The 23,642-nt window shown below is 36.7% G+C and overlaps 2 protein-coding genes across 7 annotated transcripts; both read right to left on the bottom strand.

Moving 5' to 3' along the window:
- Positions 1-1,693: 1,693 nt before the first annotated feature.
- LOC113742979 (protein STRUBBELIG-RECEPTOR FAMILY 5) lies at positions 1,694-15,742 on the bottom strand. 3 transcript variants are annotated; one of them, XM_072046818.1, is made up of 17 exons: positions 13,404-15,737; positions 12,466-12,590; positions 11,473-11,605; positions 11,276-11,347; positions 11,103-11,168; positions 10,471-10,542; positions 10,261-10,332; positions 9,170-9,241; positions 9,029-9,094; positions 8,508-8,573; positions 8,128-8,435; positions 6,773-7,125; positions 5,503-5,774; positions 4,827-4,947; positions 2,636-2,784; positions 2,385-2,541; positions 1,694-2,239 (listed from the first exon to the last, which is right to left on the bottom strand). In XM_072046818.1, the coding sequence occupies exons 1-17, from the start codon at positions 13,586-13,588 to the stop codon at positions 2,174-2,176; spliced, it is 2,355 nt and encodes a 784-aa protein (XP_071902919.1). In that variant the 5' UTR covers positions 13,589-15,737; the 3' UTR covers positions 1,694-2,173. The 3 variants fall into 3 exon arrangements, with proteins under 3 accessions (XP_071902919.1, XP_071902920.1, XP_071902918.1); XM_072046819.1 differs by having other exon boundaries at positions 2,636-2,772; positions 13,404-15,734; XM_072046817.1 differs by having other exon boundaries at positions 2,144-2,541; positions 13,404-15,742.
- Positions 15,743-15,887: 145 nt separating this feature from the next.
- On the bottom strand, positions 15,888-21,598 carry LOC113742386 (uncharacterized). Of its 4 annotated transcripts, none has more exons than XM_072046820.1 (7): positions 21,214-21,598; positions 20,833-21,039; positions 20,346-20,490; positions 19,379-19,639; positions 18,053-18,134; positions 17,087-17,268; positions 15,888-16,492 (listed from the first exon to the last, which is right to left on the bottom strand). In XM_072046820.1, exons 2-7 carry the CDS (start codon positions 21,024-21,026, stop codon positions 16,226-16,228), a joined length of 1,131 nt encoding a protein of 376 aa, XP_071902921.1. In that variant the 5' UTR covers positions 21,027-21,039; positions 21,214-21,598; the 3' UTR covers positions 15,888-16,225. The 4 variants fall into 4 exon arrangements, with proteins under 4 accessions (XP_071902921.1, XP_027126027.1, XP_027126026.1 ...); XM_027270226.2 differs by having other exon boundaries at positions 17,087-17,271; positions 20,833-21,036; XM_027270225.2 differs by having other exon boundaries at positions 17,087-17,271; positions 20,833-21,042; positions 21,214-21,597.
- Positions 21,599-23,642: the final 2,044 nt, after the last annotated feature.

The raw sequence follows: 23,642 nt of genomic DNA, 5'->3' as shown, positions 1-23,642 counted from the left end.
GATGTATCAAATTACCAATATCTAAATTCTAATTACTAATTATGTTTATTGTTTAATATTTAGTATTATACATATATGTATTAATTATTATCCAATTCTAGTCATGTTACTCATGTATAAAATAATAAGTAGTTAACTTATATTGTTATGTATTACTATATATTTGTATTATTATAGTCATATAACAATTAACAAATACTAAAATAATATATTGTACATTATTATATATTATTATTATTATAAGTACATGATATGATGATAATACCATATACTTATTATTATTAATAGCATTTACCTATCTAATATAATAATATATTAGTAGCATATACTAATACTAAATAGCATTTATCTATATATTATATAATTTTATATACCAATTTGGTATTCGAATGCGGTAATGCGGTACCCTATTTCAATTACCGAATTTGAATGCGAAATTGGTTATTACCAAATTCATAATTTCATTACCTATTTTATACCATATTAGAATTCGGTGAATTCGGTATGTACTAAATTTGTACCAAATTACCAAATACCCGATTTCAAATTACTGAATTGAATTTGAATTCGGTTATGAATTTGGTATGAACCGAATTTGCTCACCTCTAGGGATAGCAACATGACGGGTTTGGAGTAGAGGATCTCTCCCGATCCCCTGCCCCGTTGCTAAAAATCTCTCTCCACCCTTGTTCTTGTCATTGCCCTCGTCGTCCCGTCCTGTCCCCCACCTCTATTCTCGCCTCGCCCCATCACGCTTTATTTGCGGGTGATAATTTGATTTTTTTTAATAGAAGTCTTTATTTAATAGATCAAAGCTAAATTTAAAAATAAAATAAAATATAGGGCTGGAAAAAGTGAAAAAAGAAAAATAAAACCAGAAAAGTGTTAAAATAAAACGTCAAGAAAATTAAAAAACTCATTTGGATTGTATAGATATATGAAATAAAGGTTATGTTTGTTTGTCAAATATTCTAAATTTATTATTATTAGATTATATAATATAATATATTTATTTATATTAAATATTGAAGTGGGAGACGGAGCGAGGGTATCGTCTCCCGCCCCCAGCCCCCCGCCTCATTTAAAACGGGAGGAGAAAAATTTCCCCAGTCCCTGCCCTACCCTATCCCCTGTCCCATTACTCCCCCATCCACGAACAACAGTCTCCATTGTCATCCCTACTGCCAGTTTTAGATGAATAAATGATAATTATGTAAAATTTGAATTTAAACTATAATTTTATAAACATGTCACGAATCTAACGATGATAGTGTATATATTATTAAAAAAACCTTATAGCCGTTTTAAGAATTATTTTACTCTATGAACAAAGAGTACCGTATGGTTAATTTAGACCCGCAAGAAAGTCAGTTTGATATATGTTTTATCAAAAAAATTTAAAAAAATCAACTTCTAAAGTACTCCTATCTTCGTTTAAAAAAAAAAAATTACTGGGTCTGAAAAAATCTCGGAGATTAACATGGCCAGTACTGCATACGCGAAATAAGGGAATTTCCAACGAAACATGTAAACGTGAAAAAAAAAAAATTATTTCCAATGAATCCTTTATAAACTTTTTTTTAAAATTTTTTTTTTTTTTTGAATGCCCAACTGACAAGTATAGAATTTGAATTGAATTATTCATTCATCTGTCGATGTACAGGGACCGTCCGCTGATCCAATTGACTTGGTGTGGAATGAAATTTATGGAGGGAGGGTCCCCGTACCTTCTTCTTGTGCCATAAATAATAGTAGTAGGTAGAATTTGCTATGGCTTTTGCACAACTTGGGAATGAGCTTCTCAATACAAAAAAAGAAGAAGAAGAAGAAGAAGAAGAAGAAGGTGTACAAGCAAGCGGGCGGGTGACTGACAGGGACTCGTGTAAAAATTTTTAAGATTGCTCAACTGCTAAGGATGCAAATCCTAGAACACCACGGACGACCTCATATGCTGCTTTGCTTAGTTTTTACCTTTGTCACGTCATTCGCAGAAAACAAGGAAGCTCTACAACAAGCACAATTGTCCCTACTGCAGCAGAAACCATAGACATCTTTTGTTGCCATCATTTGATGTTTTCAGAGAAACCAGTCTCAGATTTCAGTGATTCACAATCATCCATCCAACCAGATGCACCAACCAAGATCCTCCCCCCCGCTTTGCTTTAATACTCGGTCACTGAACTAAACGAACTAACGCTTCTACCACTTCAGACATGGGTGGCCGAAATTCTGGCTCCGACTGATTTCACGTTTCACAAATCACAGGTTCAAATTATTGCAACATGAACTATAATAATATGTAGAATACCAGAAACAATCCACGTTACCCACAAATTCACAAAATTACGCACAATGAGATTTCTTGCAGCCCTAAAAATACTCACCTGCACGCACAGAGCAATTACATCTGCGAAACGAGAAAGACATCTGGGCGGATACAGCCCACGCAGGGCAGGATCAGCCATTTTCTCCAGGGCATCAATATCATGAAGCTGAGGTGGGGCCCACCGGACAAGAAACTGTTCCATTCTTGGCTTTGAACTTATTTTTGAAAAAAAAAAAAAAGCAACAAACTTGTGAGGATGAAGACAATTAAGCGGTATCCCTGATTGCCTTCAAATACGATAATAATTACCTGTCAAAAGCCATTCGACCTGTCAATAATTCCAACATAATCACCCCAAAGCTGTAGATATCACTCTTTGATGTATAAGCTGAAGGTTTTGTGCACTCAGGCGCTTTATATCCAATCCCATGATTTTTGTTCATCCGCTGATTTTTTCCCTCCAATTAAAAGAGTCAAATCAGAAAAAGAAGAAACCCCAGCAAATAAATTGTGATCTGGGATCCAAAATGATTGCAGCAGCACAAATTTTGGCATAACCAAAGTTCCCAAGAAAGAGTAGAGTGAAACATCAGGTAACGCAACAATGACAATCTACTTAAACTCCGTACAGTAGAGACCTTGTTCTTGTACCAGATTGAAAGGAATAAATCTACATGCAATAAGCATACAGAAAAGAATATCAGAATAAGCATTTTGATTTACCCTTTTTGGGGGCAGTCAACCAAGTAATCCCTCGCAGGTTCAGATCATTTTCTTGCCTGATATATGTGGATGTTTTCAAGCTAGGATGAAACTTTACATTGTTAACATTAGTTTCAATGGAATATCCCACATTTAATCTATTCCAGTATCTTCTGTAACTTGAGAGAATTTACTTGGACTCTATCAACCTTGGTGTGGTGTATACTAGAGCTTTGGCTGTAAATGAAGAGTACATATATACAACACATGACAAAAGGTTTGATTACAATGCACCAACCGTGAGAAGAACTTACAATGTAACAACTTGGTATGGAGTATACTAGAGCTTTGGCTCTAAATGAAAAGTGCACATATGCGACAAAGGACACAAGAATGACCTATGCCTATGATATCTTGTTTACGTCTACCACATCTTTTAAGAAACAAGTGAAAATACTTTTAGAAAAAGTAAACTTAAAAGAGATGGCTGCATAAAATCGGTGGATGCTAAGAATTATAACTTAAGCATATTCAGTGCGGAATGTAAAGGATGCCTTGTATACTTGTGCGCAAATTTACATGCACTCCTTGGGCTGTAGGCAAATTATTCCTAAAGACTTCAGACATATCATTTTGCCTATAAAGTCCACTTTTGAGCTCCTCAACTGGATAACTGCCCCAGTGCTGTTCCTTCCTTGATATTTACGCTCTTTACTTAACCATCCTCTGATGGATAGCTAATGTAGGCAAAAAATCAGTCATCACAATTTATTTTTCCAACTTTCATTTTTAGAAGTGCTTGACAAAGCCATAAGCAGCTTCATATTGTTTCTGGTCCCAGTTTTGATTCTATAGTCTCATGCCTAGGAGTTTATTGACAGTTGTTTGGCATCTAGTATGATTCCAGCATAAGTTCGATATTTTTAACCACTTCAACCAATTGGTTTTTCGACAGTTTTAAAGTAATGCTAATAAATCACGGGGTTCATCCATTCAGCAATACACAACTGTTTTGAAACCAAATTTTCGCCAATAACAATTCTCAAGGGCTTCAAGGAATTCATACAAGGTCTTCAAGACCAAAAAAATGTTTTGAAGAACCACAATATTTTGTCTTCTTCCATGTCACCACCAGCTAACATGCAAGCATCTCCACTAGATAGTTATGAGATGTCATGCATTACATCCTCAAATGAGGAAAAAAATATTTTAATGCCAATGCCATGAGGGTAGGGTCGTCTAATTTCTCTGCATGCAGTTGGAATATATGGCATCATAGAAACTCCTGATGGCATGGTGGTGATGGTTATTTTGTTGAACTCTAATGGTGCTTTCACTGGCAAAATTAGCCAAAAACCAACTGGACTCGATACATCTCTTTTCGCTTCTATTTATTCATTTCAGGTAGAATGATAACAGGGAATCCAGAACAGTTGTGACCATTGCAAACATACAGAAGCTTTATTTTTGTTGTTCTGAACATACTCTAATCAATTGTAAACTCCTATGCCAAAAATATCAGCAGCATACCCATATGTAATTATCACTCACCAAAGAAAAAAAGTTACATTGCTAGATAAAGTTAGCTTTCCAACCAAAAATTAAGAACAACGGATAGAGAGAAAACCAACTATTTTAAGCTTTATCTATCATATATTGTCATCCAAAGAGCATAAAAAATAAAACAATTAAAAAATTCAAACACATAGCCACTATAAACCTTAGCCTGAGCTAAAAGAAACAAATTACAAAAACTTATGGGAAGTGTATCATAAGAAAATTTTATAGAAAAATGTACCTCATAGAAAACTGTCAAGCCACAGTCAGAGAGACGGGGATTTAGTTCAGCATCAAGCAAAATATTAGAAGACTTTATGTTCTTGTGAACATAAGATGGAGAGCAAACCTCATGCAAGTACCTGAACAAAATGGAATATCAAGATATAAGTTGACTAAATATGTCAGTGTCCAATCCTTGTAACAAGAATATTCATGTTCTCCTCTTCTTTTTTTTCCCTTGACCCATTAATAGAGTCCCTAGGAAAAGGGAAGATAAAATGAAGTACATATCAACAAAACCCCAGCCTTGGCTGGCTTTGAGGATTTGGGGCCGAGGGAAAACAAGTCATTGAATTCCGAAAATACAGTCAAAATTGATCTACATATCTAAATCCCGATATATTTTCACAAATCCCAACAATTTCTGATGATTTGTAGACAGAAAAGTTGCAATTTGGGCAGGTAATCACAAAATAGTGGAGTGAATCCAATTCAAGCTTTGCTATCCATTTGATGCTGTAAATGGGAAAAATAAGACTACCATCCCTTCCGATTTGAATGTTACATTTGGATATAGATGTGTCATGTATTTGGATATGAATCACAGCATCCCGGATTGATACTTAAATCTGCTCAATTCACCCAAATCAATGAAAATGGCAAGACAAATCACACTGAAAGATTGATAAACTTACTCGAGAGCACGAGCTGTTCCTAGAGAAATTTTGACTCTGGTATTCCACGTAAGTGGTTTGCTAAAGTCATCTGACAGGTGCAGGAACTCATGAAGTGAACCATTTCTAAAATACTCATAGATTATCATGTTCTGTCCCTGTTCTGAACAATAACCAACGAGTTCTGAAATATTTGGGTGGCGTAGTTCAGAGATATGTGTGATTACTTCCCTAAATTTTCCCCCATGTCCACCTTGTAGAAGTGAGGAATCTATTTTCTTCACAGCCAAAACCTGAACCAGCATCAGTAAAGATCAAATCATTAACGTCTTCCACAATCTGCCAAAGGTCAAATAGATTCTGATAACTGTACAACTAAAAGAAAGTGCTAAACACAAACACACACACTGATTGCAAGGACAATTGAAGTAGCTACAATAGCATTTACAAACTCCCCACTTTCAAAGGTAAAAAAAGGAGCAGAATAGCAACATATAATCTAAAATATTACAGTTCATCAACACAGTCAAGTATGCTGGGTGTAGATAGAGTTCTACAAAAGAACTAAGTTAGCTATAATAGTTTTACCAATTCTGCTCATCCCATGTGACAAGGACTTAAATAGAGAATACTGTAAGTCAGCTCTCAGATTCTTATACATCTTGACAAGGAAGCAATATAATAAAATGAAGGAAGAAAGTAGGGTTAAAAAAATTAAGAAATTCAATGGCAACCTGACCATAGAACTGTAAACAGCCTAATGCATAACTTCAGGCACAAATAAGATACACATATATAACTTCTAAAACAACTATAAACAACCTTGCAAAATAGAACCTCGATAAGAGTCTTTATCTCTAACTAAAGATAAAGACAAACAACCACAAAATTTAAAGCATGAATTAGTTTTCCCATTTCCATTAACTGTTACACCAACATGCTGTAGAGCTACATTCAGCTACTTGTTACATTCTCTTATCTATCCTAATCCTAATTCCTCTATCCTATTGCGGATTTTATTCCAGGCATACAATTCAGTAAGAACACTCTATTTGGATTGAGTATTTCATTGACCAGGACATCTCAAGTGATTGAGAGAAACAATACATACTAATTTCTTACACCATCTAAAAATAGTTTAACCAATTATGTGACCTAGGAGACTGAAATGAAAACAGCACATAAATGTGCATTAATTCTAATAACCAATGAAAATTTTTTAAGCCAGGCAGATGAAAATATTGCAGAGAAGATACTAATTTCAACACAAAATAGTAGAATTTATGCATACCTTCCCATCAGCATGCTTTGCCCTATAGACTCGACCAATTGATCCCTCTCCAAGAAGGCGACCTGTTGCAAAGTTACCTGTGGCATTTTGCAACTCTGAAAGAGAATAGCAAGTGACATGAATTGAACTGCTCCTTTCTAGACGATCTGTAATTTCATTATGATTGGTATATCTAGCACAATCAGAAGGTGGGAGATTAAGATCTCCTGAAAGAGAGGCTTCCAATGCTTTTCCTGACTTAAAACCTGGAGAAGGAGATGCTTGCAGAGTTTTCCCCGTCTCAAGACTCATTGAAGCAGATGTCTGTAAACATTTTACTTTCACTGAAGAAGACGAACCAAATGACTTCCGTTCTGCCAACAGCAAACAAATTATAAGCAGCTGCACAGTTTAAACTGAAGTGAGGGACAACTTAAAGGAGGGGCAACTGTAAATGACTGGACCAATTATCAAAAAGAAAAAAAAAATGGTGCACTAATATGTAGAATGAGGCACTAAATAGAATGTACATGCAAAACCATGAAGTTTTTTCAGTCCAATTTCCAGTTAGGAGTTTTCAGTATGAACAAATGAACAAAGGAAAATGCATATCCTGTTTGCATTGTGATAAACTTACATCAATAATGCATTGTGTAATGTTAGGGGTATCTTGCTAAAAACAATGTAAAACATTAATTACACAAGTTCTTTTTCCTGTATTTGTTTGACTCATCAGAAACATCAGGTACTTAAGACTTAACTGCTCAAATGAAGTATCTCTACCAGATATCTATGGGTAACAACATAAAACCAAGTCAAGAAAAGTCAATATGACCCTATCACAAAGGTTTTCACAAAGGCAAAGAACATAAACACCAAGAAAGGGACAAAGAACCTTAACATCAAATTATGCCAAATGGTACACTGAAGATTAATATCTTTCCCATAAATCATGCGTGTGTCACACATTAGATCTCTGAACTACCTGCATCAGATTTGAACTTTGGAACTCTTGCATGTGCCTTACAATTAGTTACAGATGTAGTGATTCCAAGAAATTCTGGATGAAAATGTTACCTGAAGTTTACCAAAATCATTTCACTTTCCCAGAAAGTAGGGCATAACATCAATCAAACAGTGGAATGCCCTGAACTTCTAATGGGAATCAATTTTAGGTAATGCTCCATAACCATGGCATCAGCATTATCACCGATGGTAATTCTTGCACCATCAGATTTCTGATATCTTATCATTGATCAGGAGAATGCTGTTAATTTTTGTTCTCCATTACTATTTTAATTCCACTTTTAAATCCGGGGAAGGAGAGTAGTTTGCGAAGAGCAAGAGGTGGGGGGGAGAGAGAGAGTGAGAGTGACCTCTGAAGTCGTTCTGCACATCATTAGGCAAATCATTGGACAGCTCATGAATTGCAAGAGGAGAAAATGGACTATGCTTGCGGCTGAGCCTATCTTCTTCAAGAAAATGCGATGAAGAAGATTTTCGTGAGAATAAAGTGATTATGACACCAAACACTACCAAAATACCCAGAACTATTCCTGCAATGGCTGTTCCACTAAGACCAGACTTTTTGATATCTTCTTTTGACTGCCTGGCATGAGGATCACTTTTCTGACCAGGGGGTGGGGGAGGAGCAGGCCCTGAAGACCAAGAGTTTCCTCCAGTCCTTGAACAGAGTTTCAAAAGTCAATAAAGAAATTGATACAACTTCACCATGCAATGTAAGCTCAATACTCACTCTATATCTTTGATGCTTTTCAATTCATCAGGAATCCAACCTGTAAACTGATTATTTGCCACATTCCTGCGATGCATATAGCCAACATATTCTTTTAGGTTAATCATACAAGCAAATTATGCATGGAAAAAAAGATTTTTTGATGCAGAGTATTGGTTAGTTGAGCTATGTAGCATATCCAGCAGGAGTACAGTATTCAAAATTCCCATGTCTAAGATAAATGTCAAACTAAATAGTGATCTATAACCAGAGAAATAAACTATAGATAGATAGATAAATATTTTTAAAAAATTTTCAATCATTTGAAACTCAACATAAGTGCAGAAACAGTTCTTTACATAATGGTTATTGTCGTTAACAAGGGAATTAAAGCAGCAAAGCCTGTCATATAGCCATAAACCAAATTATGAAAAATGAATTAGATGTGTGTGTGTGTGTGGGTGTGTGCATGTGTGTATTTAATCCAATACAGCAACAAACAAACTCCAAGTGAATACAGCTCAACAAGAAGCCTGGCTTACAAATCATCAAGTGGAAGATTGGCAAGGACATTTATTGAACCGGTAAACTGGTTATTCTGCAAATGCCTGCATGAAGACATGTAACCACCTTCAGCACCACAAAAATCGCAGTCGTAAAAGTTAGTGAATCAGGTCACTTACAATGTGCTGAGGCTTGAGAGGGATTTAAAGCTCGGGGGTAATGTGCCAGTAAATGAATTGAAAGACAAATCCCTAGACATAAGAGCAAGGATACATTCACAAACACAGCTTTACAGGTGGAAAATACTGGATGATACACAACAAGAAACACTTGAATTTTAATGCACGTGCACACACACGCACAGAGCAACTGAGCTGAAAAGCTGAAAGTAAGATGCATTCATGACATTATAAATAACACAAAATGAATCTAAAATATCCCATTTCATTAGTTGCCAACAAGATCGAGGTACCAATTTTTTGGATATTTATACAAATGCTACGGTATTAAAAAAAAAGGAAGGTCCCAATAAGAATGAATGTAATGCTGTTTGGCTTGATCATGTATACTCCTCATGATGACTTTCTAGTGAAATTAAAAGCAATATGATACTTAAGTATAATCTAGGGAACGTATCACCCAATTTGCTACCACATATCAGATTTTCTGATAAAAATCTTACATGACAAGTTAAAAAACTTTTTAGTGTTTAACAAGTTGAAACGAATTTTGATGCATGGTAGAAGTTGCAAGGTTGAGAAATATAAGAAAACATAAAATGATATCAGTTTCAAAGACTATTTTACATTTTAATCTCTTTTTATGTTTATTTTTAGCAGTAGTTATAGGCTTGGAGTATCCACTTAGAAAATTTAGGTTGCAGTAAAAAATTAATCCAATCAAAAGTTCTTTCAGTGGATAGCATTAAAGTTTTTGGAACTCCGAAGTCTATAGAAGCATACATAATCTCTTTACTTCATTCAAGTTGAGTTATGCCTCCTGAATTTTGTGATCTCTATTAGACTTCACGACATTAAGCTTCTCTTCTCTATCAATTTTCTTCCCTTTCTTCTTTCTTCTTCTGCACTCTCATCCAGGATTATATTTCTTTTCATAAAAGGAAGCACATCACATGACAAAGATGAAGGTACAAATTTGCCTGCAAAATCTGTCTTTCAACCTATTGTTCGTGCTTCCTCTATAAAACAAACGGAGATACATCCTGCGATGCCAAAAACAAAACGTAAATGGCAAAAATCACCATACTTACAACTTAGAGAGTTTAGAAAGTTGTCCGAACATATCATTCAGCTGTCCATTGAGCTGATTGTTATTAAGATTCCTGCAAAACCCTTAAAATCAGGACACTACATAAAATCAAACAAAAAGCCAAAAGTTACATATCTCTCATTTTTACTACTTCCTTTGAGAGAGAGAGGGAGAGAGAGAGAGAGTGTGTGTGTGTGTGTGACAAACTCACAAATATTCAAGATTAATCATCTGCGAAATTGAATATGGCACACTGCCGCTGAATCCATTCCTTGAAAGATCTCTACACGGAAAGTTATTATAGTCATTCAGACAAATCACTTAAGTGATGAAAAACTGTCAAAAAAATTCTTTGTATTGATTTAATAAGCATAATCAATTTTTCACACATATAATTTGCATAGAGTAATTAAATTTGGATGTTAATTGCGAAAATCCCTTTCTCGACAATTAGTGTATCTATTGCACTATAGCTATTTCATTGCATAATCATGTCATGCAGACAAAAAATAAAAAGGAGTTGGAAAATCTCTCTTTAATCTTCTACCAATTATTTGCCCTAAAAGAAATCACAGTAATGAAGACAGCTTTAAATCAAATCAAAAGAATAGTCAAAACCAAAGATCCCTCAAATAGAAGATTCATGCATGGAAAAACTACATGATTTTCCAACTGTTCAAGCAAACCAACAGGGAGATATTCTTTTAAAAAAAAAAAATTTTCTTCAGCCTAGAAGACATAGATAAGTACAACCATGCCAAGAAACCATCAAAATGACAACTTGAATCGGTAGTGAATAAGAGAAAGTCACTTGTAAGATATAAATAGTTTCTTCTGGCTTACATATATTGTGCGTTAGGAGGTAGTTGATACGGTATATCACCCTTGAGATTGTTTTTGCTCAAATCACTGCATTAAAACAAAAATTTTCATCACCATCAGGCCAAATCAAAGTTTTTTTTTTTTTGTTGGGGGGGGGGGGGGGTGGATACATCAAAAAGCTGGTGAAGCCTCACAAGTAAGTGACGGATGTCAAACTTGAAAGCTGGTAGCCCATTGATCCAGTGAGTCCCAAATCAGAGAGATCACTGAGAAAATATTGAAAGAAGGTCAACTTACAAGAGATGACTTTGGTTTAGAAAATGGACCCAAATCCAAATACTTGGTCCTATAGCACAAATAAATTTCTCTTTTTGGGGGAAAACACGTATACATTTCAGTTACACTGGAGCCTGAACATTTGATTCCGTGCCAAGATTGACCACAAGGGTCACCTCCATTTGATTTCCAGCCATCCAGTTTGGACGGAGAATTCATGCTGGTGTACATGACATTGAGCGCAGAAACTGCTAAGATATAGAGATGTCAGAATGAGAGGTAAAAGAGGCAACAGGTGCAACAATATTGTAACATGCGGAACCACTTAAATGCTTTTGCTTTTAAATGATTCTTTGGTTGGCAAGTGGTGAAGCAATTCGTTAAAACATTGAACTAACCCAACTGTCATAACTTCATGGTTTTTAACAAGTGGAAGGAACGGGGTTTGGGGGAAACTATAATGTGCTGATGTCATCACCACTGGTGGTGCACCAGACCCTTCTGCTGCCTATTATGCTGTCAGAATTTGTCAATGAACAAATTGCCCTACAAATTACAGACAGACTGTTGTGCAAATGAAGTCAGTTCTCACTGTTCATTCTGGGAATGAATGGAGAAAAGAATGGACAAGATAATGTTCAATAAACATTTAAGGTTTAGAGAATCCTAAAATCGAAAATGTCGCAGGTTAATTCTTCTCTCCTATCATTGACGTTGAGTTGAAACCACAAATGACCAGACCGCAATCTTAGGCTAGCTAACAAGAATTTGTGGAGGAAGTGAGTTTTAACTTCTTTGGATGAGGCATAGAATATCAAAGTTTGCTGCCATTATTGAGCCCAACTTTAACCATTATATGTGGTTTCGAACTGAAAAGAGTAGGGCAGCCGGGAATGTTGTTGCTACATCAGCAGAAAATGGTAGAAGTATAAAGCAAAAAATTCAAATAGGCCAGCGACTGCGAGGATGCATGGCTACGGCGGTAAGTGAACTGTGAGAGTAGCATTTTTGTGGCGGTGTCATCCTGTTCCTAAGTTGGTCTGCAGAATAACATATGGTATAAATATAAATGATAATGGTGGTGGTGAGAGATACTAATTAATAATACCGTCGGGAGCATTGGTTTTGGAGAGCACGAAAGTAGTGAAGTTGAAGGAGGTCAGGAGAAGCAGCAGCCAATAGAAGTCCAGTGTTGCTTGTCTCGGCAAAAGCAGCGGCCCTCTTGTAGCTTTTCTAAGAAAGTAACAACCATAAGAAGGAGAATAACAAGGAGGAGAAGCGATATCAGCATCGCAGGCCATCATCGTCATCTCGGCCCGGGCGGGGGTTGAGGAAACAGCTGGCGACGGAGTTGTCAATAATACTCCAAAGGATGTTAAATTTGGCAATAAGCCTGCCTATTCATTCATCAAGCTGCAGGCCGAGAGGCATTTTTTGGTTTTTTTTTTTTTTTTTTTGGCGGGGCGAGGATTCAATGTTAAGAGGAAGGAAGATTTGAAAGAGCAGGAAAATGAACAATGCTGATGTATATGTCGTGTATTACATTGCACTGAATAATTATGTCATGGCTGGAAAGCAAATGCTAAAGGTACGCCTGGGATTAAGCAGAAGAAGATGGTGACGCCAAATTATTATTAATGAAAGAACCGGAATTCTTTCACTTGGAATAAAAGGAAAGGAGAGGAGAGGGGTCTATTGCCGTAGGTGGCGGTGGCGGTGGAGGAGAAAGAGCGAAGGAAGCCTGGGCAAATGCCGCCTGATTCTGGAAATTAATGGAGGACGATACCGGAAAATGGTTTTTTCTTTTTTCTTTTTTTTGTTTTGTTGTTTGGTGTGGGGGGGGGGGGGGGAAGGGAAGGGAAGAGAGAGAGATTGCCCCTTTGCGTATCCGCATACGTGTTTTCTTTCTATTAGGTCATAACATTCCGGTTGGTTCGGGATGCGATGTGAGGTTGGAGATTAAAGGAACGAAGGCCGAATTTTAGGAGGGGAAGAAGAAGAAGAGAAAATGAGTTCATATTTGCATTTGAAATATTCTACCACTACCTGATTGATTGTGGTCTGTTGACTAGACAGCAGCAGCAGCTTGCTTTGCATGCATTGCTCGCCTGGTCGGAGCCCCAAAAACGGGAGACATTCCCGATGATTCTGACACTGGAATCTCTGGATACGTCCATACTTCCCAGGCGACCAAAGCAGCCGCCCTTCCCCCAACCGACCGATACGTCCATACTTCCCGGGATATATTGGATAGGAGATTATGTATGTGCACAGATTGTGATTTTTTGTGACGTGATGTATGTGAGATAAAAAAGTAATTAGGAAGATAAAAAAATGTGTTGAAAATATAAACAAATCATTTTTAGTGGCTATCCAAACACACAGCTGCTGCTACATTGCCAAGCCATGCGTACGCATTCCATAATTTCCATTCATGAATCACCACATTTATTGACCAACTTAAACCCCTGCAAATGCATCCTAAATACAAATAATGTATTTTTGTCCGCGTCACAAATATATTTATAAATTATTTTTTTATTTGACATACATCATATTAAAAAAATAATGATTTTAAAAAAAATTATTTTAAATAATTTTCTATCAAAACATGCTTGCTTAGGGTCTATTTGTATCGATGGAAAATTTTTTCAAAAAAATGTTTTCCCTTTTTTCTGATGTTTGGTTGAAAAAGTGTCCAAAAATTTTTTTTTCTAAAAAAAAGGTTTTACTCTATCCAATGGAAACCAAACTTCTGCAAAAGGTTTCACAAACTTCTGCAAAAGGTTTCAGTGAATCTAAATCAACGGTATTGTTGGTTACATCATCTTATTCAATTGTTCATAGAATTTGCTATGAATGCTTTAAAAAGATTTTTTTTTTTTTTTTTTTTTTACCGTTTTTTGACTCTCAAATTGATTGTGGTATTTAACATGGATTGTCTTGTCTATAGTAGTAATAGAGAGATACTAACTGATGATTATACTGGAATGCTAATAATAGAATTTTTCAACAAAATGATTTTCAGCGAAAAGATTATTTTACAAGCAAACAGACGGACCCTCAAGTGGCGTGGCACTACTTTACCACTGGGACGTTGTTGCACCCAAGGTTTGTAAAATCGGGATTCCACGTAGGATCGATTTTAATTTCACAAAATCGGATCGTAGGATCGAATCGTAGGATCCCACCAAAAGCTCCTAAATTTACTAAATTAATAAAATTGAAATTCATATACCATTTTGTACATCCTAAAAGATATCAAATAAATAAGTTACTCATCAATATATAGCATTTTTTACTTACTATCTGACAAGTAATAAAAAGATGAAGAAGTTACAGCCGACAGCATTTCAAGAATGTTTTGATTGCCAATTGCCAATCACAAAAGATCAATAATATGTTTACAATTTCGAATTAATGAAAAATATGTACGTAGTTGAAGAATGAAATTTTTAGAAAAGTAATATTAATCAAAAAAGGTATATATATGAATATAAAAAAAGGTTATGCGTGTTAGAAGTGCATATACATAATAGGTGTGAATTGAATGTGTTAACGATCAAATATTGAACATTCATTACAAAAACTTAATATATATATATATATAAAGCTCAAATATTAAATGGGCAGAAAAAGTTCTGGCATTAGATTTCATTTCATCATTTAATTCAAGTATTTAAAACTTCCTGTGGTTTCACTAATTAAAGTTGCCAAATACAAATTTCAATTATTGAGAAAAAAAAATAGGAGCACCATCCAACAGAATAGAATTCCTGGTATCATATAATTTCCTACAATGTAAACGAAAAAAGCTTGAGAAAAGGTAAAATTTGTACATTTCCATCCTAATTTCACACGCCATTAATTAGTCACTATTGCACTCATGTTTAAACGCTTACAAAGTAGTATGAGTATGAGAGAGGAAGATGATGATTTTGCTGCTCAGCTTTTCACCCAATGCAGAAGATGAACTTTTTCTGCAATAGCTGTCGGCTGTAGCTTGTGGGTTCCTGGTAGAAGCCGCAGCGATTTGTCTTGTGGGTTCTTGGTAAGAGCTGTAGCCGAAGCTTGAGGTGGTTTGATGGTTAAAATTAGGGATTTGATTTGGGCAGCGGAGAGGAGAAGAGAAACGTCAAAGCTCTGCTTGAGGGGAAGATGAAGAAGGCCCGAAGCTTTTTGACGGAATCTTTTGACTTTGAGGCAAACTTTGTTAAAACATTGCAACTAAGGCCTGCAATTGAGTGTGAACTTACAAGTCTACCCCAAATGTCGATTTTTACTTGCAAAATGAACCTTGTATTCCACAAATTAGCAAAAAATTGTAGGATCGAAGTAGGATCGTAGGATCGTACGATTCTACGCGATCCTACCTCGATCCTATATAGATTCAAGGAATTTGCGATTTTGAGTGCGATTCGGATCGATTTTGCCTTTCCAGATCGTAGGATCGTACGATCCTACGATCCGGATCGCGATTTTAACAACCATGGTTGCACCCCGCCCACCCGCGGTCTCGGCAAATACAAAGACTGCAAATGCTCCCTGCACTTCTTTTGTTGCGTTTAACTCAGGTAGACGGCAAAATTTCAAACACTCCTAGAGCAATAAAACATATCGACATGGTTGGCCAAATGTAGATCATCCACACATATGTTTCAAATTTTAAATAATCACACTTCACTTCTAGAGCCAACAGGTCAATGTTCATCAACTCCCATTTTGCTAGGAAATGCACAGCTAACCTTGCTAATGCATCTGTTGCGTTATGCTGCTTGTATTCCATCCACTACATTCTTGGGGATCCGCAGATATTTGGACTCTTTCACCCAGCTTCAGCCTTCACAGTAGGGCACCTCTTGCAAATGCTAATGCTTGCCTGCTTTACGTAGCCTTGATAAAGCACCATGCTTGGTTAACTTGGTCAAGATGTACGCCATTGCAACCTTTGCACCCAAGTCAGAATGACCCCCAGACAGGCAGACTGCACCCCCTAGTAGGATCAAACCATTTTTTATCAATTTATTTGCAGGTTTTCTGGAGATATTACTGGTATAGCAATCCGAAGCCACTTGGCAGCAAATGGTACTTGCTGCAGAGGACGTGTCATCAACACCTTCCATTCCAGGAGGGAACTACGTGAAAAAATGGATAACATTAGACAAGAAACAGTGCTCTTTCAAAAAGCTCACAACAGTTGCTACTCGTAAGAAAAAAGCTGATTAATATACCAGCCGCATAACAGACAGGCCCGACTTAAAAATCTACCATAGATAAACAACATAGAATGCAAGCACAAAGCAAACAATTGACACTAAGGTCAATTGTCAATTACCAGCGGCTTTGAGCTACGGAAATCATTACTACTGCATGTTGGCAATTTGAGCAAGTCAAATTTGTGGACACCAGTCTACCACTACCTCAGCAAAATTTGTGGTTTCTAGGAACTACAAACAAAAAATGAGAAGGCGACTAAACTTTTCAGCCTAACCACCTCAACAAGAGAAAGGCTTTTGATTCTGAAAAGAAGCTTAAGAAAAACATTTACATCATCTACAACACGGATGATATGTACAAGTGGTTGTTGATGTCACACAACACGGGGAGTAATGCAAGTTTGAGCTTAGAACATGAGGTTACATCTGGTACCTCTAATGGGCTACATAGCATTGTCGGACGCCTGAAAACGCCATGAAAACAACTTGTGACAAGAAGAAATTATTCCTAACCTTCTGAGTTAGCATTGTTGCACTCAAAGATGAATTCAGCTGAGGAGAATATATATGAAGCGCATCACTCATCCTGCATACATAACTCCATATGCTCTTTGCAAATACCAGCTTTGCCATTTCCACATTCAGGCCAGCGTCTTCTTGATGCACCATTTTGATTTCGCATGCATTTCTACCAGCTACTGAAGAAAGATATTTCAGGGAAGCAAGAAATCAAATAAGATCATTCGCTCACTTTGTGCAAAAATCAACTTACAGAGAAATGAAGGGAAATCCAACTAGTATTATTAACTGTGGCAGTACAGTAAATTGTATCAAGTTCACATACTACTACATGAAAAGGGGAATGCAAAAGAACAGCAAACATGTGTGACAGATCAGAATGGCTTGGATATGCACCATTACATTCCATTTAAGGCAACTACCTAAGATGTCAGGAAAAGAACACAAAAAGAAAATGCACTTTGTGCACAGTGATAATCTAAATGACCGACCTCAATTTCCTGTCCCAATATGTAGGAATTTATTTTTGCTCTGTGGGGAAGGAGGAAGGTAATTTATTTAGTAACTTAACATACTTGACTATGGAATTGAGTTCTTCAGAATTCCCCTTCACTGAAAGCATGCTTCTGCAACATATTTTCAGTTACAGCACTTGCCTTGGTACTTCTAAGACATCAGATGGTAAAATATAGGACCTCTAAGAAAATAGGTAGCACTTTCATTGTGCATCTGAGCCAAAAAGTAATAGGTGATCTGCACCTGAGTACTAAACTGCACAAGTAAATAAACCCTTTTTTCCCATCCTTCTAAGGAAACAAGAAAAAAAAAAAGATCTCTGAAATTGCAGCTAATGGCACAGAACCATTGCAGCTTTCCCTGATTCAATATGCTTCCTATGATATATCTCAATTATCTGCTGAAAAATAAAATGACGTCGGAAAATAAGTCAAAAATACGTGCCTTTTCTGATTCGCCAACCAGACCTAAGGAACATAACCCTTACATATTTCTTCTGTCTTGGGGCAAGAGCATGTTCACATCCCTGATAAATGTATTGTGCAAAATCTGTTAGCCATAAAGAACTATGCCCTTATCATGGAAACATGAGAACTATGACAAGCAACCACAAATAATAGATTGTCAATAAATAATTCAAAAGCATAAAAGAAACTTGCTTCTGGATTTACTTCAAATGCTACTAAGCAAGGGAATCCGTGTTGTCTGAGAAATATTGTGGACATCCCGTGCACCACTTCATTGCTGATAATGTAGTGCAGCAATACAATTACTCATAAGTTAGTACTAAAGAGAGAGAAAGAGAGAGAGAGAGACCCTCAAACATGTATCCACCAATATCTCCACCTCCTTCAGGCTCTCTTCAGTCTGCTTTCCAATCCGTGCCCCTCAACCCATCTGCCACTCTATGCCTTCTGTCCTCCTTCCAACTTGAAACTATTGCTTAATCATATTGCCATCCCAAAAGATACTGAGTTTCAAGAATGGTCTTACCTTACAAGGGAATTGACATATTAGTCCTGTTTGGATTGTAACTTTTCTGTAATAATTTTTAAAAATTTTTCTAGCAAGGGATGAGTGGGACTTAAGAAGTGGGTAGATAGAGGCATTTGAATCTAGGACCTTTAATTTCTGAGGTCCCAACCTTAGCCACTAGACAAACACCTCCTCGACAAGTGAGATAAAGAGATGATTAAGAAATGTATCAAGAAATTATTCTAAAATTTTTTTTTACAAAAATTCACAATCCAAACAGGCCTATTATGTAAAATAACTAAAATATGTCCTTAAAACATGCTGTTTTTGTTGAAACCGATTTAAGGAGAAAATACCTCATGCAACTCCAACTGGAAATAGTAGTAAAACATGCCACTGGCTCCTTTTGAAAATACACAGAAATAGGCATAGGTATTTGCTACCTTCCTAAATTGGTTGAGATCAGCCAAGGACCCGAAGTTTCAACAGCAACAATTTGCATAAACTTTGAAAATCGCATTACCAACTGTTAAAACAGCGGAACAACTGGAAAAGGGCGGGGAGGGAGCAGAAAGGATGTCAAAAGGGAGAAAACTGGTGGTGGCAGGAGACATTTACGTGCTGATTTCGCAATCAGCAATTTGGTCGCAGAAACATGCCATCAAGATCAAAGTGGTGCAGCAGATGTCTACCAGACACTCTCAAAGTAAACGATAAATAAAAGAACATCTAAGAAGCAGCATCACTCGGAATGCACTATATAAGGATTAGATGAGCTACAACAACTTTGGATACCTTACTAAGACAGTAGAAGGCCCCATATTTATCTTCCCAAACTCTCCAAGCTGATACATATTCTCTTGGGGTCAAGAAGGGGAATTTTTTTATCGTGCGACCAATTTCAGTTCCATTACTTTCATCCACCTGCAGCTGCTCATGCTCCATTAAGGTCTTGTCCCAGGTTTTCCTATAGTTATTGTCCATATAAAAATTTCTCAGCAACTCAGAAGAGCAATTCTCAAACACTGTAATACTCAAATATTTCAAAGGCCCATCCTGCAATAGAAAAGGATATCATCAAGTATATTTATTCAATACTAAATTGACAGCAAAAAAGGATACTAAATCTAAGAGATAGAAGAGAAATAATGGTCTAGCAAGCTGCAAAATTTTATCTTCCCTTAAAAGAAGCATGTCATCAGGCCAAGTCCTAATATAAGATGAGCCAGCTCAAGCGGACTCAGCAACAGTGCAGTAATCAAGTAACATACACAATGTAGCACCAAAAAAGTAGACTATGAAGTGATCAACTATATTACCACCCTATCATAGTTAGCTGCAAGACAGTAACTATAGCCTGAGTTTTTTTTTTTTTTTTGGGGTCCCCCGTCTGAAGGGAAAAGACGGGCAAATATGTACAAAAGTTATTTCACGTCAAGCTGAGCACACATACAAAGTGGGAAAGGGAAGAAAATGGTGTATGTCCTTGCACAGCAAATGTTATCATTGAACTCAACTGGGCTAATAACAATATATAACGAAAAGAAATCAGCAAGCAGTTGCTACAGTGTACAAAATAATAAGCAAAGAACATGTTTTTTCCAGTAGGATACGAACAGAATTTAGTTTTAAGCAGGAAGTCCCTCGGAACCAAAAAGGCAGAGGGGTTAAGATAGAAAGCTCTAGGCTTAAAAAATGGGGCCTAGTTCAAGTATGACAGAAGAAAAAATATGAGGGGGGAAAGGGCAAAGAAAATAGAAACCTTAGGCTTGCAAGACTTGGCAGTGTAGGAAAAGAAATGGTTTCTCCTGTCAATGACAGGCTCCCATTCCTCATTCTCATGAAGCTTCTCATCCAAGTCATGGAGCAAATCCTTGAGATCCGAGTCAGATACAATGCTAGAAGTCCTGTGAAATTAATATTTCCAAGAGCCCAAGGCAACAATTGTTAGAAGAACTTTTAAGCAACACCCGAGCATTAGATGAAAAAGGAAAAATCGTGAAAATGCTAGCTTGAAAATCGACTATTGCAAGTTTCAAACAACAACAAAACCACCAACAAGAATCAAAGCAACCCGAGAGAGAGAGAGAGAGATGACTAGATTAGAGAACGGAAGAAACGACGAGGAGTAAAAGCACAACAGAGACAGAGGCTAGTATACACAGACTTCCCAAGTATAATGAATGGTACTAATAAAGTAATAACATAGACACACAGGAAAGAGGGAGAGAGATGAAGAAGATAGCAACCTAGGTTGCGAGAGGGCGGCGGAGGAAGGTGAAACGGCGACATTAGCATTTGTTTTGGGGTTGAGATTAGGAGGAGCAACCGTGAAGCGGAAGCGAGCGGAGCACCACCTCACAAACTGGGTCGCCAATATGACAAGTATAACTCCCATGGTATATGGGTTCCATGATGGCCTTAGTCCTCCATCATCCACCATTTCTCTTCTTCTGCTGCTGATTTCGAGTTCAAATCATTTGAGCTCATTCTGTACTACTAGTCAACTCAAATCCCCGCCACCTCCCTATCCCCCACCCCCTCCCCCCTCCCCCCTCCCCCTCTTCTCTTTTTTCCCAAAAACCCCAGCACCAAAAATAAAAAATTTAATTTGAGAGAGAGAATTTTACCTGTCTCTAGTCTTTATTCGTCAAATTCACAGTACCAAAAAGGGCTGTCCAGTTTGCTACAAACACGAAAGCAGCTTCCCCACTGCTACAGGCTACTGCCGCGACTCCACCCGTTCCTCGTTCTTAACTATGGTGCTTGCTTGTATAAATATTTGCCATCCACCACCATTCCTTAATACATAAATAAATAGTGTATTTACACACACCTGCTATCCACATATATACATATTTTTTTTTATAATATCCACATATATACTAATATTAATCGAAACATTTTGCATCTTTCAAAATAGTTCTATCCTATGGAAACACCCACTATCGGTTATCGACTAACATACGGGGTCGGACCCCGCCACCGCCCGGGGGGGGCCGCAGGGGTAGCTGCTCCCACAGGTTTACCATAGGCCTACTTGTTTTTAAGTAAAACAATCTATGTGTTTGGACATAGTATTATTTGAAATCTCGTCTTTGGGAAATGTTATTTGTACTCTCATTTTTGTAATCGCACTTTCACTATCATTTTTATCATATGATTTTAATTTATTAGATTATATGACAAAACAAATGATGAGAATATAATTAATAAAAGCAAGTGCCTTCCGGTGTTCTTACTCATACATTCATTATATGACATTGAAAAAGAAATAATTTGAGAAAATCATGTTAATTTAACAATTGGTATATTTTCTCTTTTTTTTTCACCTCACACCTCTCCCCGTAACCCTTCCCACCTCAATTGCAAGACTCGGGATTCGATCCCTAAATTTGATAGTGGAAAAAACTCTAATAATTGTTCTTTAATTACCGATCCAACCCCAATGATTTCAATAATTGGTGTATTTGATCAAATGAAGGATCATAAAATACAGTCTTGCACTCTCACATTATTAAGAAATAAAATTATTGGAGTGTTTAAAGTTCATATTTGTTCTACGCTTTGTCTTTTACAACTAAAAACATCTTATTGCTAGTTAATGTCTTTCAAACTTTTATTTGTAATCTATGATGCTTGATTGGCCATAACATTTTTGTATTATATGTTTGACCATTCACCCTCTAACTTAAAATCTTGGGCCCGTCATTGCTAACATAGGTAAAAAATTGTTTATTTTGATGACTAAATTTATTTTAAGCAAAAAAATAGTTATTCAACTGAAACAAATATTTTTTGAATCAAAAAACATATACGTTCAGTGATAAAAAAATGCCCGTTGTCATTGGTTGAGTGCCTAAAGGCATAATTTAGTGATCAAATAGTTCAGCGACCATTGTTGTTATTAGATCTAAAAGAAAAAACATAAATTTCATTGAACTAAATTTATTAGCCTGACTGTTTCCTTACATGAACTAAATTAACCTGACAGTTTCCAATACATAAACATCTTCGCTGAACAATGCTATAATGATGATACCAGGCGAAGTAATTCAAATATACATTGTGATGATTCCCTAGACATTCCGATTTCCAACTGGCAAAAGCAACACGTGGCAGTCAATTTTTTTATTAAAAAAAAAGTTTAACAGGCTGAATATTAGAGTTCTTTCTAACGTCGGGTTTGAATCTTGATCTTGAGTGTTGAGGTTCAAACAGATACCAGTAAGATATAACTGAAATTCCCACATTATGAAAGTTAACTTTTGAGTCTCTCATGCATTGGTTTCTAATATTTGCATTGGTACCACACAAGATTTGGCCGAGGACAACCAACGCAACTGAGGTTTGATTCGTTAAATTTGGAAGGCTATACAATTGAGTCCCCTCCCAAGGAAGACTTCAGGCCTTGCACGGGAAAAAAGAGGAAAGAGAGAGGAGGGCTTGAGAATTGAGACTCAAACCAATGACCTCAAAGTCGCGTGACTAATGGTCTCTATCAATTAAGCAGAATCCTGAAAACATTAGCCGTGCGAAACAAATCTAACCCACCAGAAAGCAGAAGCAACAACAGCTTGCCTTTGCCAAGAGGAGCGCCAATCTTTTTCCTGGAAAGACAGATTAAAGGTGAAAGATTGCAGCAAAGCCACTATTATCACGTACACAAGGTCCTTTGAAGATATCACATCACCTCAGTCCCCTTAAAAGTCCACAGCCTTCTCCCTCTTGTGATCACCAGCCTGATTACGGAATTAAATAATTCCACAAGAGCATCAACTTTAGAAGTGATCGTGGGTGTGTCAATAAGAGCTAAATGACATCTTCCCTTCTTCAGCAGCCAGAAGTTTTACATGGCAACTTCTTTGTTTTCTTCTCCAGATTTAGTTTCTGCATGAAAAAGTGCTGTTAGCTATTAATTGGATTAGGCACACTTCAATCAAACACCAAAGAAAACAGTAACTTTCTGACTTACTTTCTCATGCTTGGTTAACTCTCCATCCATTCCAGTAAAAGTATTACACCTTCGAAGCTAGACTATCTTTCATCAAGTATTTCT

Source organism: Coffea arabica, chromosome 4e, assembly GCF_036785885.1.
Source record: "Coffea arabica cultivar ET-39 chromosome 4e, Coffea Arabica ET-39 HiFi, whole genome shotgun sequence".
NCBI classification, from domain to species: domain Eukaryota; kingdom Viridiplantae; phylum Streptophyta; class Magnoliopsida; order Gentianales; family Rubiaceae; genus Coffea; species Coffea arabica.
The sequence above is the reverse complement of the archived record's forward strand: the minus strand, read 5'-3'. Positions and strand labels throughout refer to the sequence as shown.